General features: G+C 38.3%; 1 protein-coding gene across 1 annotated transcript in view; it reads right to left on the bottom strand.

Moving 5' to 3' along the window:
- The window catches only part of CDH23 (cadherin related 23), a 1005178-nt gene that overhangs the window by 121962 nt on the left and 866348 nt on the right, over positions 1–16868 (bottom strand). The window contains exons 40-44 of the mRNA XM_075217048.1: positions 13219–13399; positions 4845–4978; positions 4284–4493; positions 3860–3967; positions 1378–1480 (exon numbers count right to left, since the gene is read on the bottom strand). Coding sequence (XP_075073149.1) covers positions 1378–1480; positions 3860–3967; positions 4284–4493; positions 4845–4978; positions 13219–13399 — 736 coding nt within the window. The remainder of the gene's footprint in view (positions 1–1377; positions 1481–3859; positions 3968–4283; positions 4494–4844; positions 4979–13218; positions 13400–16868) is intronic.

Here is a 16868-nt window from a genome sequence, read left to right as displayed (position 1 = left end):
CATATGTTTTAGTGATGGCTCAGGCTGTTGTAGCCCTAGCAGACTGAATCGACCCACACAGTCCTAAACTCCTGCAGGACAATAGATATAATGGTCAGCCCCTCTGTATGTGGAGAACTGGCAAAGAAGGGTAAAGGCTCGGGCTGCTGAACTCTTGATGATATCTGTTAGTGTCTTCTTAGGTCTTCTTATGTTCTTGTTGCACCTCTAAATAGATAGACATTAATATCTGAATACCCAGAACCCATGTGTGAAAAGTTCAGTAAACGTTAATACACATAATAAGTGCATATATATTTCACTGTATCTCATAGAAATGTGACCTGAATATATGGATTAATCATACAGACACTTAGTCACTGAAGTACACTCTTACAACGGAGATTTGCAGTGTCTTATATTTCCTTGTTTTCCTTCCCTACTGTTTTGTTTATGAATAATACAATGCCCTGCTTATTTGTAGCACATGGTATTACTGTAGGACTGCGATCATGTTTTATATGAGTCAAAAGACACATAAGTATTTTACAATAATGCCTCTTTGGGAGCTAAAATAAAATTATTAATTTAGTAAGTGCCATATTTTATGTTTAATGACATTTTGTTGTGCATACAATATGTATAATATGTATGTACATCACATGGCAGTATATAGTCTTTAAAGTAGACTACACATGCTTGGTAATGCTTTCATACAGAATACTAAGTGAGAGTGTTGTTTGGGAGTTCAGTTGTCTTATTAAAGCTATTACATTTTATTTATATATAAACATTCTTCTATTAATATATTGATTCTTGTAGTCCCTTTAAATGTTGCATTTCTGTGGCATAAAAACTCAGACACAACAGTACCCATCAGACCGTGTCCCAAAAGGCCATGTACTGCTTGACCCACTGCTTGAAATCACTTAATTGTTCTAGGATGCAAGCATGCAGAAGTGGTACATTCAGCAAGCATGTTCCTTGTAAGAGCGTGTGAGGCCTATTTAATAGCTACACAATGACAGAAAATAATTCTATTAAGTGATTATTCTACATTTACCATGTGCAGCAGTGAAGAAAGCCTGTTTTTTTCTCAGTGTCCACATTCATTTCATTAACATTTATCACATACATACTCTGCATCACTTATTACTTAATGGTTAAATTTTACTGGTCTATAAATGGATAGTAAAACAATTGGCTTCATGGGACAACCTTCACAAATGCACACAGCCTTAGTAAGTAAGCAGAAAAATTGGTAAATCACTTATTGACATTACCAATCTATAACTATTTAACAAACTACATCACATATAAGTTCCCTTGAAGAAATCATAAATTTCATATACTTTCTTTACTAAAGTGGACACATTTTAATGTAATATTCTTAACTACCTGCTGGCGAGTTCTCCATGATTTCTGCCTGATATGATCCTTGAGAGAACACAGGTCGGTTATCATTCTCATCAGATATTGTCACAATCAACAGGTCAAAATCCTGGGCGAGAAAGAACAAGTCAAGTTCACAAATTGTGAAGCCTTTACATATTGATACAGACATTATGCCAAGTACACTGGCTGTCAACATCATAAATTATGAACTAATTTTGCATTTTGAAAAGCAAGTTTTCAACTATAATAGCAGCACGAAAAACACATTGCACTGGTTGGCAAAATGATCCGATACAAAACTGAGTCCATTCCAGAAACAAGTTGTTCAAACTAAGAGGCAGATTTAAAGTTTCTTAAAGACCAGGGTCAACTAAAGGCAAAAATAAAAGTAAGAATTGTCAAGTGTCTCTAGTGATGTGAGAAATATGTTACATCATTAGTTGTAAACTATATATGGCTATCTCTTACTTACATTCAAACACATCATAATACAAAGAAAAGCAATCAAGGCATTAATCCAGCTACTATGCATCTGTAATAAGGTGCAAATAAAAGCTGTGATTTTGATAGCAAATAATGCCATTTAAAATCTAATTTGCTGCAAATTAAAGCATACAAATAGATCATCTATCCCAATCAACATCTGATCATGATCTATGAAATGTCAGTCAGCCCTAAAGATGCTCAAAATTATTTTAAAGTTATTTTCGGACTGGTTCATTGGTTACTAGGGTACAAGCAGGGCCATCTTAACAACATTATGGGCCCCCGGGCAAAGCAGTGCACCGGGGCCCCTAGATATAGATATAGATATAGATATATAGATGTATACAGATACAGATATAGATATAGATATATAGAGATAGAGATAGATAGATGTACTTGCTCAGTGACCCTTGAAGGATTTTTTTGCAGGTTTTTTTCTTTTGCAGGATTATTTATTCTCATTAAGAGCCGTGCCTATGGGGCCCCGTTGCCTGTGGGGCCCTCGGGCAACTGCCCATCGTGCCCAATGGAAAAGATGGCCCTGGGTACAAGCAGGTATATGTTGACCGCTATGATAATCATAGTGCGGATGTTATATTTTTGACTCTGTTACGTACATGATAAAGGCTGGTCAGCATTATGCTCCCCATACCTGTAGCACTTTACAAATTTTCACATCAGACAAGTAGCTACTTGAAGGGTACATGCCCAAATAGTCTCTCATTTGAGACCTGAACACAATACCTCATTTACCAGGACCCATTTTAATTTTAATATTAAAATTGGCAATATTCTTTAATTAATGTAGGATTTTGTCTTATATAATATTTATTAATCTATATAATTGTTGTTTCTGAATGTGTAATATTTATCTGTTATGTTTTAACACCTAGGGGCATATTCAATTGTAGGCGTTACAGCCAAAATTAACGTGCCCCGCGCACTATTACCGGCATTAAGTAATAGTGCGCGCAAATACTGTTATTACAGTACTTTTCTCGGCTCAGGGAGCTGTGAGCTGAAATCCGGCTAGTATTACCATAATAACGGTAATAATTTTTCCGTGGCGGAAACCACCAACAGTTGAATATGCCGCCTAGTGTTTGCATCGCGCTGGTAATCAGATACATTTTTGCAATACAAGATTATTTCAGTTAGATGTACAATTTTTTTTTTTTTTAGAGAACCATTCTTTCTAATTTTTTTCTACCCTGGTGAATAGAGTGATATTCTCTAATTGAAGTATTATAGATTAGTTACTAAATAATAGGGACCTTTACCTACTGAATTAGTATTTGGTCTGTTGTCAGCGCTGTATAGTTTCTTTTGGTTGTGTATTAAGTAAAACAAGACTGTAAGCAAGGTCTGATTGTTACAGCTGCAACATCAAAACAGATCAACATTATTAAAGAGATACATTCAAGCTCCTATTTTGGTAATTGATAAGCTCAGCGCCGGATCATGTTTTGTAATATAACTAGGGTAAATGTGTTGACAGTATCCACTTTGGTTTTAGCAAATTCCAGATGGCCCAAAAGTACAACCAACCAGCTTCATTTTCCATCTGTTTGCGAAACATAACATTTTAAGAAGAGCAGCAGTCAGAACTTGCAGAGCAATACACCCCCGATGAATGTAGAACCACCCTCTATGTATAGAGGATCAGTGCCATACAATAATATTAGCTCCATTATTTTTGGTTCTTTCACTACAAATAAATGGATCAAAGCAATTTGAAAGACTTAAAGGTTTGTTATGTTGAGTTTTGTGTATCCACACATTTATGCCTCAGTCAACAGCTGTTCTAAGATTGCCAGACTGTCACTCTTGTTACAATGTTGGATTAGTAAGATTGAAAGACTGAAGGAATGATGATCATATTTTTTTAAAACATAAGGTTCTCACATCAAATGTTTAAGTAGATATCAAGTTACATACATCAGTACAGATACATTTAACATAGCACGCTTAATCAAAGTTAGCTCAAATATAACCTTACCCTTCTAGAGTTACGGATATTTTCTGGATTGTCCTTCACAGTCACCGTTAGCCTATACTCAGAAAGTTTCTCTCTGTCTAGTGGGCGATTCACATAAACTACTCCAGACTGAAAGAAAAATGTGTAGAAACAACCAACCATGAACATTTTAAATAACAGATTCACAAATGCCTTAAAGCCGCACTGTGCTCCTGCTGCAATAAAAAGGGTTTTGGTCAATGAAGCAAGTTAGCGCACTTTATAACAACTCACAGAATTGGCTTTATGTGCAATATTAAAGTCACTGGTACACTGTCAGCTTATATTTTACAGAACCTTAAAATCTTGAATGGCTATACCTACTCTTTTCTATTTTCTGCTATTGTCAATTCAATTACTACTTTAATCAGTGATATTATTTCCTGACATTTACATGTAGACTTACATTTTCATTGATGAAAAATGCATTCTCTCCATTCCCTGAGGTTATATTAAAGGTCAGAATAGCATTACGTCCAGTGTCTGCATCAATAGCGAGAATTCTGGTAACTGGCGTGGATACTGGTGTGTTTTCACTGATGGTTATATTTAGTGGAAGGTTGAGGATAACAGGATCATTGTCATTAATATCTAAGACACTCACTCCAACAACGGTCTAAATGGGAGTAAGAAAAAAAATTAGCTTTAAAACATGTTGATTACATCAATGTTAAAAAGAATGTAACCTAAATTATCATCCCGTCTGCCCCCACATAAATATCACTCTCTTACTAATTAAATTATTAAAATTACAGCAAAATAGTTTTAAAAAAGAACATAAATAACATTAATTTATACATAAATATAAAAAATGTGTCATTTTTTGTAAAGTGCTAACAAGCTAAACTAGTACAATCAATACATGTTACCGATGAAGAAAGTTCCACTTCAGAACAAATGTTGCGGATGTACCACAGCCATGTGACTAGTTGTCAAACAACGTATTACAGAGTAGAAATTACTTTACCGTAGCACTGAATGGAGGACTGCCTCTGTCCTTTGCCATAATAGTAATGTTATAGAAAGCAATGTTCTCTCGATCCAGTTCATAATCCTTTCGAACTCTCAAATCTCCCTCCACTGATGATATTACAAACTCCCCTTTTTAAGGAAAAAAGAGAGACCCGTAATTCATCTTTAAGCCATAGTCATGAATTATTGTTAGATTGCAGCCATTTTGCTATTTAAGTGAGATGATGCACAATAGACAGATGAATACATGCAACAAATGTTGCTCACGTTTAGCAGATTGTATGCTATTCTGATAAGAATCACTGTTATATGTTCTGTGCGAATAGAAAAGAGTTTGGAGTGGAAGATTAACACAATACTTTTTGCTATATATGTCAGTGTTAAATAAGTAGTAAAACCTGTAGAATTAAAAAACAAGAACAATGTAGAACAATAAAAAAATGACATCTATTTGTTAGCAACATTAATGTGTGTATGTGGGTCTAGAAAAAGCTTGTGGCCACTAAAACAATTTACAGAGCTAGACCAACCTGTAGCCAATCAGTGAATTAGAACATTTTCTAGACCACACTAAACTTTAGACAAACAGTAAATTAGAAAACAAAACATCACTTTTCACCATTCCATTTATATAATATTGCATTACTGCATTATTATATAAATATGTCTGCCGTTCCCCTCTCTTTGTAGCTAGAGGATAATGAGACTATGTGACTCTGCTGCTGAGAATCAACTGTTTCTGACCCATTCCATTCTGTTCTGATATCTTGCAAGATTCAGATCAGAGTGGAACGGACACTCACTCTCTGCAAGTAAAAATAGTGAGAGCATGCAAGGTTGGGAGTGTGCTTAGCTATTGACTGTTCATTCAATAAATATGTTTTTATCTTTGTATCATGATTCAGTTAAATGTCCAGAAAAAATAGAAGCAGAATAATAATATAGTAAATTTACATTCCAATTATCGTGTTAACAAATATAAAGTTTACAACTAAGCATATTTGTTTGTGTTTTCACACCCCTTTCTAATGTATAATAACAAATATTACATGTATTCATAAATCACATAAGAAGCAACATATTTTAACAATATTTCAAATTAATGTATTATGAATGCTGGCTCAGGACACTCTACACAAAAAATGTCACCTAATTAACAAACATGAAGAGAGCAACTTGTTTGCTTCTCCTTTTCTATTATTGAGCCAAGAGACCAAAATGTGTACAACTGTAAACAACAAGTTCCTTTTTCCAATAAACAAATATTACTTTAAAGGCTGAAGAAGCATGCATTAGTATAGACTACTCTAAAGTTAAATTTAAAGTCCAATCAGAAGTCTCTGTGTTCTTACGAATTCACAAGACAGTTTGGTCAAAACGCTACATAGTTGAGACAGGGAAGAATATTGTGGTTTATGCTAACTCTTATTAAAGTAAATTGTGATAGATTAGTTTTAAGGGAGAACCTAAGTCTTCCTGAATAAGAGTGTCAACTCTTCACAAAACACCTTGGTGGTGGCATAATTGGTAAGGCAACGCTAGAGTGTGGCATATATAGGGAAGGATTTAATCAATTTAAACAGAAAGGTGGTTGTGTTTTGATTAACCCTTTGTCACACACATCACGCAGGCTCAGGTGAGTGCTGATCGTGACAAATTGGCCAGTTGTAACATTATTTGAAAGGTTGTTGTATGTTCTGCCTGATAGCTTAAAATAAATCAACTTTCAAATTACTGTCTAAAATAAAGTTACCATCTCACAGCGAGCGACAATCAGATCTGTTTCTTTTGATACCAAAATATACAATAATTATGTCTTTGGACCTAACCCTTAAGTGTAGTAAGTAATTTCTATTTATTTTAATGCATTTACATTTAGTGTAGACCTAGACATTCAGCAAGGACACTGGATAAACTTCTTTTTCAATCCTTATTGACCCATCTACCATATTTGATACTCTGGAATATGTGATACTGCACTGTCCTAGTAAAAGAAATACCTATCCAGCTGTTTGCATATATGTTTTTCTTGATGGTACCCAAATTTACCTTTCAACAATTTATTAGCTAGCATGACTAAATATAAAAACTGCCTTTATGCTGTGTCGTCCACTTGGTCTCAAGCTTTACCACTCTGAATCTGGTAGTTGTCTTCCATCTGTGTAATACATGTACCCCTACTACACTTGCTTTCACGTGTTATCCTTTTTGATCACTGGCTGATATCTGCAATGGTTCTGACTGACTGTCTCAGTTCAGTGTACGCTGATAGAGCCTGCAGAATCAGCAGAAAAAAAGGAAGATACAGAAGGGGGTCCCAAAGACCTTGTATAAGAGAGAATTAATGTATCAGTAATTTCAAATACCTTGGCATCAGTTTGTATGTTCTCCCTCTGTTTCCTCCAAGTACTCAGGTTTCCACCTACACTCCAAAAATTTACTAGTAGGTTAATTGACTGCTATTAAATTGACCCTAGTCTGTGTGCGTGTGTGTGTTAGGAAACTTAGACTGTAAGCTCCAATTGGGCAGGGACTGATGTGAGTAAGTTCTCTGGACAGCGCCGTGGAATTAGTTGCACTATATAAATAAATAAATGATGATGATGATGATGATGAGATATGGCTCTGCATATGTCAATGCCTACATATACTGTAAGTGTATAATTGTATATTCACCTCTTCCCTTGGTTAATAAAATCACTTACCTGGCCTTCAGTACCACCTCTACGCTAACAACAACCCTAATCTCCCTCTCCTTTAATCTACAATATGTCCAAAACAGACCTTATCTTCCTTCCTTCCAGAGTCACCACCTCCCCTCAAATCTCCCTTTCTCCCTGCTCTACATCTGCTGCACCACTTTGCAAATCCATACACTGGCTCCCTGTGTCCTCCAGAATTCAATTCAAATTACTTACCTTTACATACAAAGCCCTCAACAACAACAACCTCTTTATAATCTCAAATCAAAATACTCTCGCCCTCCCCCTCTTAGATCTACCTCTGACCTTCGCCTTGTCTCGTCTCTGATAACCACCTCTCACTCCCACCTACAAGACTTTTCCCGTGCTGCTACCTACTTGTGGAAATCACTATCACAATCAATCAAGCATTTCCACAGCCTTCAAATCTTTAGACGCTCTCTGAAAACCATCTCTTTTTTATAGCTTACCTTATCCCTGATGATACAATTCACACTAATGCACCCTCACAACTGTACCAATCGCAAATCTGAGGCACACGTGCTCCTCTTGCTTTAGCTGCGCCCTCTTCCACATAGAATGTACACTCTCTAATGAGCAGAGCCCTCCATACCCTTTGTTTTCATGTCTGCATTTATTTTATCTGCTTTGTATGTCCTATTTTCTCTACTGCATGACACTGTGGAGCACTGTGGCGCCTTACAAATCTGCTATAATAATAATAATTGTGGTATATATTGAAATGCCCAGGATTCTAGTTACTCAATAAATGCTGTCTTACTCAAACCATTAAGATCAGTTGAACATCTAGGGGTAAATGTATCAATATGCGGGTTCTTCAACACCCGCGTGTTCAGCCTCTTCCGCGATTAAATTTCAAGTGGCGCTGCATTGTAAAGGGAAGTTAACCCTTTACAATGCAGCGCCGCTTGAAATTTAATCGCGGAAGAGGCTGAACACACGGGTGTTGAAGAACCCGCATATTGATACATTTACCCCCTAGTCTTCATGCCAATGTGAGAGATATCCATACACTAAAGAATTAGTGAGACTAGTGTCCAAGCTATGGGTGATTCTTGAGTAAGTCTTGAAAGGTTGATAACCTGGCATCAGTTTAAAAGAATTACCAAAATAACATTAAAAAAAAGTTAGGTTCTTTTGGTAAGTGAAAGAATGAGAAAGCTGCTGAAGAAAAGGGAAGAAAAATGTCACTAGTTTATAAATGTATTTTACATCTTACTCCCTAAATTGAGAGCCAAGAATAAGAGCTGGAGCCCATCCTAGACTGCTAATAAGGAAAGCTTAGTCTAACAAAGTCCTTCATTGCTATAACTAAGCCAAGCTATTACATCATTCCTGCGTTTGCGTTGAGGAATTTAATTAGTGGGTAATATAAATATATTATATGTTGAAAAAAGCATTTCTGGAACACATGAATTGTTGTGGATGTTCTTTGCTAGTAACGTTGGTGTCTATGGATCTTATAAGCCCTAAGAGAATGAAATATTGTGACCTAGCTTGCAAGGAGCATGGTTTGTTCAACACGCTTTAAACCATGACTTGAAATGTTTATCTAGACAAAACTTATTATAATAGCATGTTCAGATCTTTTTAGCAAATCCAACTTCCTCTTGCAGAAGTAATATGTAACTGTGAAGAACCCAATTGTTCCTTATTTCAGTCTGTAAGATTTCTCAATAAAAAAAAACATCAGAAGACCTCAAAAAAACACTAAAACGATGTTTTAAAATGTAGTGGTCCTTTCTTTCAGACTATGTTCACACAAGTAAGTTTCTTTCAGCAACAAAACATCATAGCAGGATAGGAAGAAGGCAGGAATGTACAATATTAAGTGGCACAGTGGCGGATCCAGGATGGGTGGAGGCAATCAGGGCAATCACCCCACTAGCAGGTGTGGGCTGTCTGCAGCCACACGCTAAATTCTTGTCCCTGCCGGTTGAGAGGCAGGCAGAGATCCTTCCCTCTAAGAAAAAAATCTAGGTCTGCTACTGCAGTGGCATAACACTTGTGAAATTGCACACATGGGGGTAAATGTATGAACATGCGGGTTCTTCAACACATGTGTGTTCAGCGTGTTCGGCGATTAAATTTCAAGCGGCGCTGCATTGTAAAGGGAAACTTCCCTTTACAATGCAGCGCCGCTTGAAATTTAATCGCCGAACACGCTGAACACGCAGGTGTTGAAGAACCCGCATGTTCATACATTTACCCCAGGGTCTTATTTAGAGGTAGGAGCATATCCCGCTAAAGGGTGCAAATTTGCACCTGGACAAACCATGTTGCAAGGCAAGGGATACAAATGCAATTTTTATTTTCATATAGGAAAATATTCACTGTTTTTGGATATAGCACACAAATATTGGACAAATTTATTTTAGCACAACAAATTAGAGCTACGACTCACCCATCCCCACTCTAAAACTGTCTGCACATGTTAAATTGTCGTCCATCCACCTGAAGAATAATATTTTTTTTCCTAAGAGCAAAATTGCATCTTCTATCTGGATTTACTTCTAGCTCAAAGTGAGCCCCTTAGTGTGATGCTCAGTCAGCTGGGATGCTGGAGGTTGCCCAGCCCGGTTTTGTGTTCTATTTTAGACTGCGTTAGGTGTCATTTGCTATTTGTAATTTATAGCAAATGTGTAGTTATCAGCTCCACAAGAGCATCACTTCCTTCCTGATTTGGAATATATTTAATGTTTGTGGTCCAGAATTTAAAAGAACATAGACCAATACATGGTTGCGTATATGGATGGGTATATGTAACAACAAAAGATTTCAGTTTAGAATTTAACATTGAGTCTTATGGATGTAGATGTTTTCTATACCAAATATTCTACCAAGTGTCTGCAATATGGGCCTTTTTTATCTGTAGGTTATATCTTTCATTTTCTTCTCTTGTGAATGTTTCATTGCATTTTCTGTGCAAGCTAAAAGGTATTTATGGGTTGGTCATATCAAATTTCTCTGGTTAAGATTCTATATATAACCACTTTATAAATTAAACTTGGGAGGAGCTATCTTAAAAAACATGGGGGAATACACATTCACACAGTATAGGAAAATATACTTTCAATATTTTTAGTAACTCTTTTAAATGCACAGAAAGCATCATTTTCTTGAACCTTTGTATTTATGAATAGGGTACTGCCATAATGCTTGCTAGGACTCCCTTACTTATGAAGTGAAAAACTTGGACAGCCATGTGACTTGAAGTATAGGTCATTCAATTCAACTTATACTTCAGAAAAGTGCCAATTAAAATAAACTGTTACATTTGGGTTCATCTGGTGTAGAACTATAAGGGGCATATTCAATTGTCCGCGGGATTGTCCACGCAGGATTGCCGTTATTACAGTAATCCTGAGCAGGAAAAAACATTAATACGGTAATTTACTCGCTGGATTTCAGGGAGCTGCAAGCTGAAATCCAGCGAGAGATTACCGTATTAACGGTATTAGTTTTTCCGCACTCGAACCCACGGACAATTGAATACCCCCCTAAGAATGTAAGTATTGGAAATTAAAGATTTTAGATGGAAAAAGGGAGACACTCCTGACAAGCCAGGACATGTGGGAGTCCCACCACTGCTTAATGTAACAAACTACGCAGGAACAAATTCTCCCGGTGGCCAAATTATCAGGTAAATTCTTGCTCAATAATATATATATATATATATATATATATATATATATATTGTTGTGAACATAGAGAGCTTGCAGTTATTTATAAGGGATAAATCATAACTACAGTGTAAATAGGTTATCTCATATGAATCCATGGATAGATTGAGCTGTTAAAGTGTAAAGTTTGGAGACATTGAGTCTGATGCAAATGTACTTGATGGCTTTGCACATCCCAGTGTGAGGAGATAACCATGTCACTTGTCTTGGCTTCAAAGAGTTTTGGGACACTTGAGTAGACGGTGTGGGGCCGATCACAGCTGGAGATCCTGGTAGGCAGCATGTGAAAGCCTATACAGGTATATATAAATATGACCTTCAAAAGGAAAATGTTGTCCTAGTTCATATTTTGGGAAATCTTGGAGTCACTCCATACTGAGGAGCAGAAATCACTCCAGAGTTGTAAATGACAGGCTCCGGTAATATCTGGGAACAGCTAAAATCACATATCTTTGGAAAAGGTATCTCACATTGTCATAATTTCATTATGTTTGGTATTTAAATGTGCGGGAGGTTATGACCGGTTTATTGAGGGGGGTGTTATTTCCCTGAGATATATCTATGAAGAATTACCAACAGGTCAAGACTTTGGGAATATTTGTGAGCAAAGTATAGTGACACACAGGGGACATCCCTACCCCCTATTAGCATTAAACACTGCCCCTGTGAAGACCATTCCATTTCATTTTGCTTAAAAACCTGTGTGTTGAAAGGAAAAACTGTCAGCTTCTTGGGGATAAATCTAATTGAAGGACTGTCCATCTTCTCTGCCTGTCCCAGGCATACAGATTGTAAGTAAGTTATGCTCTGTACGTTTATCTCTTTTATTTTAAACTGTTTTGCTTGTTATGTCCATTAATTGTTATTCATTATTTTTTTATCTGTATGCCCTGTATTTTTGTATATTAAATCTATAATTTAATAAGTTGCGTCCTTGCTACTCTAACAAATCCATTAGGCTATTAGAAGAGAGATTGCTCGACCAGGTTAACCCTTGGAATGCCAGTGTGTGATTTGTTGATACATTTGATTAACAAGCTGTGTGTGCTTGCATTTACATTTGTGTAACAGTCTGGAGGTGTGACGAGTTAACCCTATGTGTGCTGGTGTGGGTATTGCTAGTTTGCAGGGGCGGATCTAGAGAATTCTTCTACCCGGAGCGATTTAGGGGGGTGATTTAGGCCCCGCCCCCTTTTTGACATCTGAGGCTGCCGGCGGCTGCATACTATGTGCAGGTCCGTTCAGCAGTGACAGGTAGGGACAGTGTGCTGCCCAGATGCTCTGATTGTGTTTAAAACACAATCGGAGCGGCCGGGCAGCACACTGTCCCTACCTGACACTGCCGAACGGACCTGCACATAGTGTGCAGCCGCCGGCAGCAAGCTCTGGTAGGGTGGGGGCGATTGCCCCGATCGCCCCCCCCTGGATCCGCCACTGCTAGTTTGTGGATAGCTAGAAACGTGCGTGCCAGTGTGGAACAGTATATTGGGGTCCTATTGCCCGTTTCCAATAGGTGGTGGCAGAACCTGAAGTGTCTGGGGATGTGAGAGTGCTGTGCTTGGGGCAATTTCGTAGGTCTATAACCTGTGTGATAGGTAGAGAGAGACTGCGGGCTGAAATCGTGTGTGACCTCAAACAGCGAACACCCCAAAGTCACGGCAGCTGGGAACGTGTTTGTGACATATATATATATATATATATATATATATATATATATATATACACACACACAAATATATACTATTAAAAGTAAAAGACATCATTGTTTGAAGGTGGCATATCTAAGAAAACATTCCAAATATAGCATTCCCATATTTGGGACAGTTCAATATTAGGAGTACTATTGTTTTAGTCGATAAGATCTTAATCTTTTAATAGGTCATTGTCTATTATTATCACTAAGATACTTGCATTAACTCATGAAGAAAGTACTGTGAGTCATTCAGATCTGTTGTAGACTTACCAAGGATATCACCACCAACAATGCTGTACTCTACTTGGCCATTGAGACCTGCATCTTTATCTTCAGCTTTAAAAGTTGATACTCTTGGACCTGGTTGGCCCTCAGTGATCTCAAAAGGGCCTTCATATGGCTTTGGAAATGTTGGCCAATTGTCATTGATGTCATTTACATTGACTAAGACCTGTAAAAACAATGGCAGACTTATTGGAAAACAATGTATGGACCTTATACAAGTATATTATTATTATTACATTAGAATTTGAAAGTGTAGGAGTCCTTCTGACTATGCCATAACAGGTGTGTACCAAGGAGTCATGTGTCTGGAGCATAATCCCCCCTCCCCCTTCCCGATTCAATTTTTTACTCCCCCTTGGATCTCTCTTCCCTCTCAATTTGCTCCATTACCATCTCTCTCCTGTTCATCTCTTCCCTCTAGTACTTTACACCATCCACACGCAGCTCCTGGCATCCATAAAAGCATTGCGGACATTACATAACAGCACTGCAACACTTAAAGTGAAAGCAGTAGAAAATGATTTTAGAGTGTGTCTCCATGATGAGTTACATTCTGGTGGGGGTGTTCACCACAACTGCACTCTCCACTCCTGCTGGTGCCCCACAATGCATCCAGCACCCGGAGGCCATGCTATATGGTCTACAACAATGTTTCCCAACTCTGATCCTCAAGTACCACCAACTATGCATCATTTAAACTTTCCTGACACACAGGTAGAAATAATAATTATTCAATAGGTGAATCTATGAGAAGATCTAGAACACATGCAATGCTTGCAGTTCTAGAAAACTGGAGTGGAACAAACACTTCTAGAACAGTGGTTCTCGTTCAGTCTCCGGTGGCTGCGTACAGTTCAGTCTTGAAATCTTGCATGGCTTCCTCCCAGGTGTCTCAGTTATAATCATTGATCTAGTGACTAGCTCTTTAAGGGGTATCCAAAAAGCTGGGTTTGTGAGCAGCCACCAAGGGCCGTGCTTAAGAACCACTGGCTTCAAAATTGTTAGACCAAGGAAGAAAGTAGATTACCACTTAGCTTGCCTCGATCTTTCTTCTACACTAGTAAAACCAATGTTTTCAGCTATAGTTTAACTGTGCCAGTTTACTCATAGCTTATGTATAAAAAGGAAAAATTGTGACCTTACCACAATAACATGAATACAAGAATCTAGTAAATTTATTTGTTTCTGTAGTAAAGAATAACTGAGTTGACAAAAAAAAGAATATAAATGAATGTGTATCAATGATTACTTTTTCAGAGTCTGATGTATTATTTTAAGGCAGCACAGAGCGATGGACAGAGGGGAAAAACAATATACAATAAAGAGGGACATACAAAATACACAAAGTAATTGCAGACAAGAACACAAAGGGTAGGACAGGCCCTGCTCATGAGAGAGCTTTAATGGTAACTGCAAGAGGGCATGGTTGAAACAAGAGAATTGGGTATGGCTGAGGTGAAGATTGTGACAGTTTTGAGTGTGCATTAGTATGAGTAGTATAGGTGATAAATAAAGAGATGGGATTTTAGACAATATTTAAAGATGTGAATGCTATGGGAGAGTCAAATCGGGCATGGTAGGAAATTCCATAAGTGGATAGTGGCACTGAAGTCTTGTTGACAGTAAGAGGTGGTTGCCTGAGATGAGGCACAGTTCAGAGGTAGATCTAAGAGGACAAGAGGGAGAGTTTTTTTGAGATGAGATTTATGAAGGGATGGTGATATTGAGGGCTTTGTGGGTAAGAGTGGGTAATATAATTTGGAATGTAGGGATCATGGGGAGCCAGTGTAGGGATACGCAAAGTGGTGTAGCAAATGTGGAGCTGCAAGAGAGGAAGATCAGTCTTGCTGTGGCATTTAAGATTGAGTGAAGTGGGGATACATGGGTGAAGGGAATGCCAGATAGGAGGTGATTGCAGTAGTCAATTTGGGAGATGATGAAATAAGAGTTTTGGTAGCAACTTGGGTAAGAAAACAGATGTGAGGATTAAAGCAGAGGGTGGTGTCAAGTTACACCAAGGCAGTAGGATTGGGAAAATAAGGAAAATGTAATGTGATTGAAGGTGAGGGAGGTTTGAGGTGAGAGAGATTTGAGAGGAGGTAGTGACAGTGTACTTTGCATATTTTTCTGTAGTGCAGGGGTCTAGTGCACTGGCACAATAGCGTCATCATTTGCCACCTAATCCCCCAGCCTCCCCGGACAGTAAGTGTTATTTAAACTTATTTGAACTTGTCACACAGCGCTTATTCGGCTTCCATAAACAAAGACTAAGACACTCACCTGTGCCTCATTAGCAGCCCTCAAACCCTTAGTCTGATCTGCACATGTGCAGACTGAGCACCTGTCTGTTTCTGGCAAGATTCCTATTGGTCTCAGGTTCTGGCTCTAAACTTGAAAAGGCACCTCCTCCCATTCCTCTGGGCCTGTTCATCAAGTTACCTGGCTGTTTAGGTTCCTACCTATTCTGTGTGCTCTCACCTGGATCGTCAGTGCCTCTGCTGTGTTGCTGTTCAAAGGCTATACTGCTCACCTGGATTGTCAGTACCTCTGCTGTGTTGCTGTTCAAAGGCTATACTGCTCAGACTGCACTTACCTCTGCTGTGTGCTGTTCAAAGGCTATACTGCTCAGACTGCACTTACCTCTGCTGTGTGCTGTTCAAAGGCTATACTGCTCAAACTACATCTCCATGGAGTGCACCACTCAAGATCATCTACTCCACATTTGTCTCGGTGGCTTAGTGGTTATTACAGGTCGTATCATCTGAGCTGCTTGCTCTTACCCACTCCACTTTGTTGCTGGACTGTTACTTGTACCTCCTGTATCGTGCTGCCTCATTGTGGTCTCATATACCTGCTGCATTACCATCTCCACTTTGTTGCTGGACTGTTACTTGTACCTCCTGTATCGTGCTGCCTCATTGTGGTCTCATATACCTGCTGCATTACCATCTCTACTTTGTTGCTGGACTGTTCCTGCTATCGCTATATTTGAATACACTGATTATACTGCTATATTGTATGCACTCATACTGCATTGCTGGTGGTACTGCTCACCCTGTTCCTATGTTCCTTGTGCTTAATTACCAAGACTTTCTGTGATCATTCAAGCATCATTAAATCGATAATTGTACCTTATCCTGCATCTGTTGTCTATTCGCTGTCTGGGTATAGAACTGACATTACCAGTGTGCCTACTTCACACCAGTTACTATCACTCCCCCAAGAGTCCAGAATACCAAACTGTGACAGAACTCCTGCAGTGGAACTTGTCATTGGCAATTTTGGGTATATGTTCAGGGTGCCTACTCGTCCTTAGTAATGAAGATGTTTAAGAAGGATGCAATGTGCCAATGGAGAGAGAAAGGTTGAAGAGTTTAGCTAGAGATGGGCATGCAGTGGGGAAGAGGTAGCAGAGAGATGTTGGGAGGAAATGGGGTTGAGGGGGTAGGTTGTAGGATGAGATGATGAGATGAGTGCATGTATGTCTTGACTCAGTGAACAACCATATTGTATACATGCAGCAGCAGTCTGCACTTCAGCTTCAATAACTTTACTGGCTAGGAATATCTTACTTATTCTGTGTTACTTTCAGAGTTACAGCAGGTATATGAGTAAAGAATACAAGTTGCAATAAA

Source organism: Mixophyes fleayi, chromosome 6 (genome assembly GCF_038048845.1).
Source record: "Mixophyes fleayi isolate aMixFle1 chromosome 6, aMixFle1.hap1, whole genome shotgun sequence".
Lineage (NCBI taxonomy): Eukaryota > Metazoa > Chordata > Amphibia > Anura > Limnodynastidae > Mixophyes > Mixophyes fleayi.
Note: the sequence above shows the minus strand (reverse complement) of the source record. Positions and strands in the feature narration are given on the sequence as shown.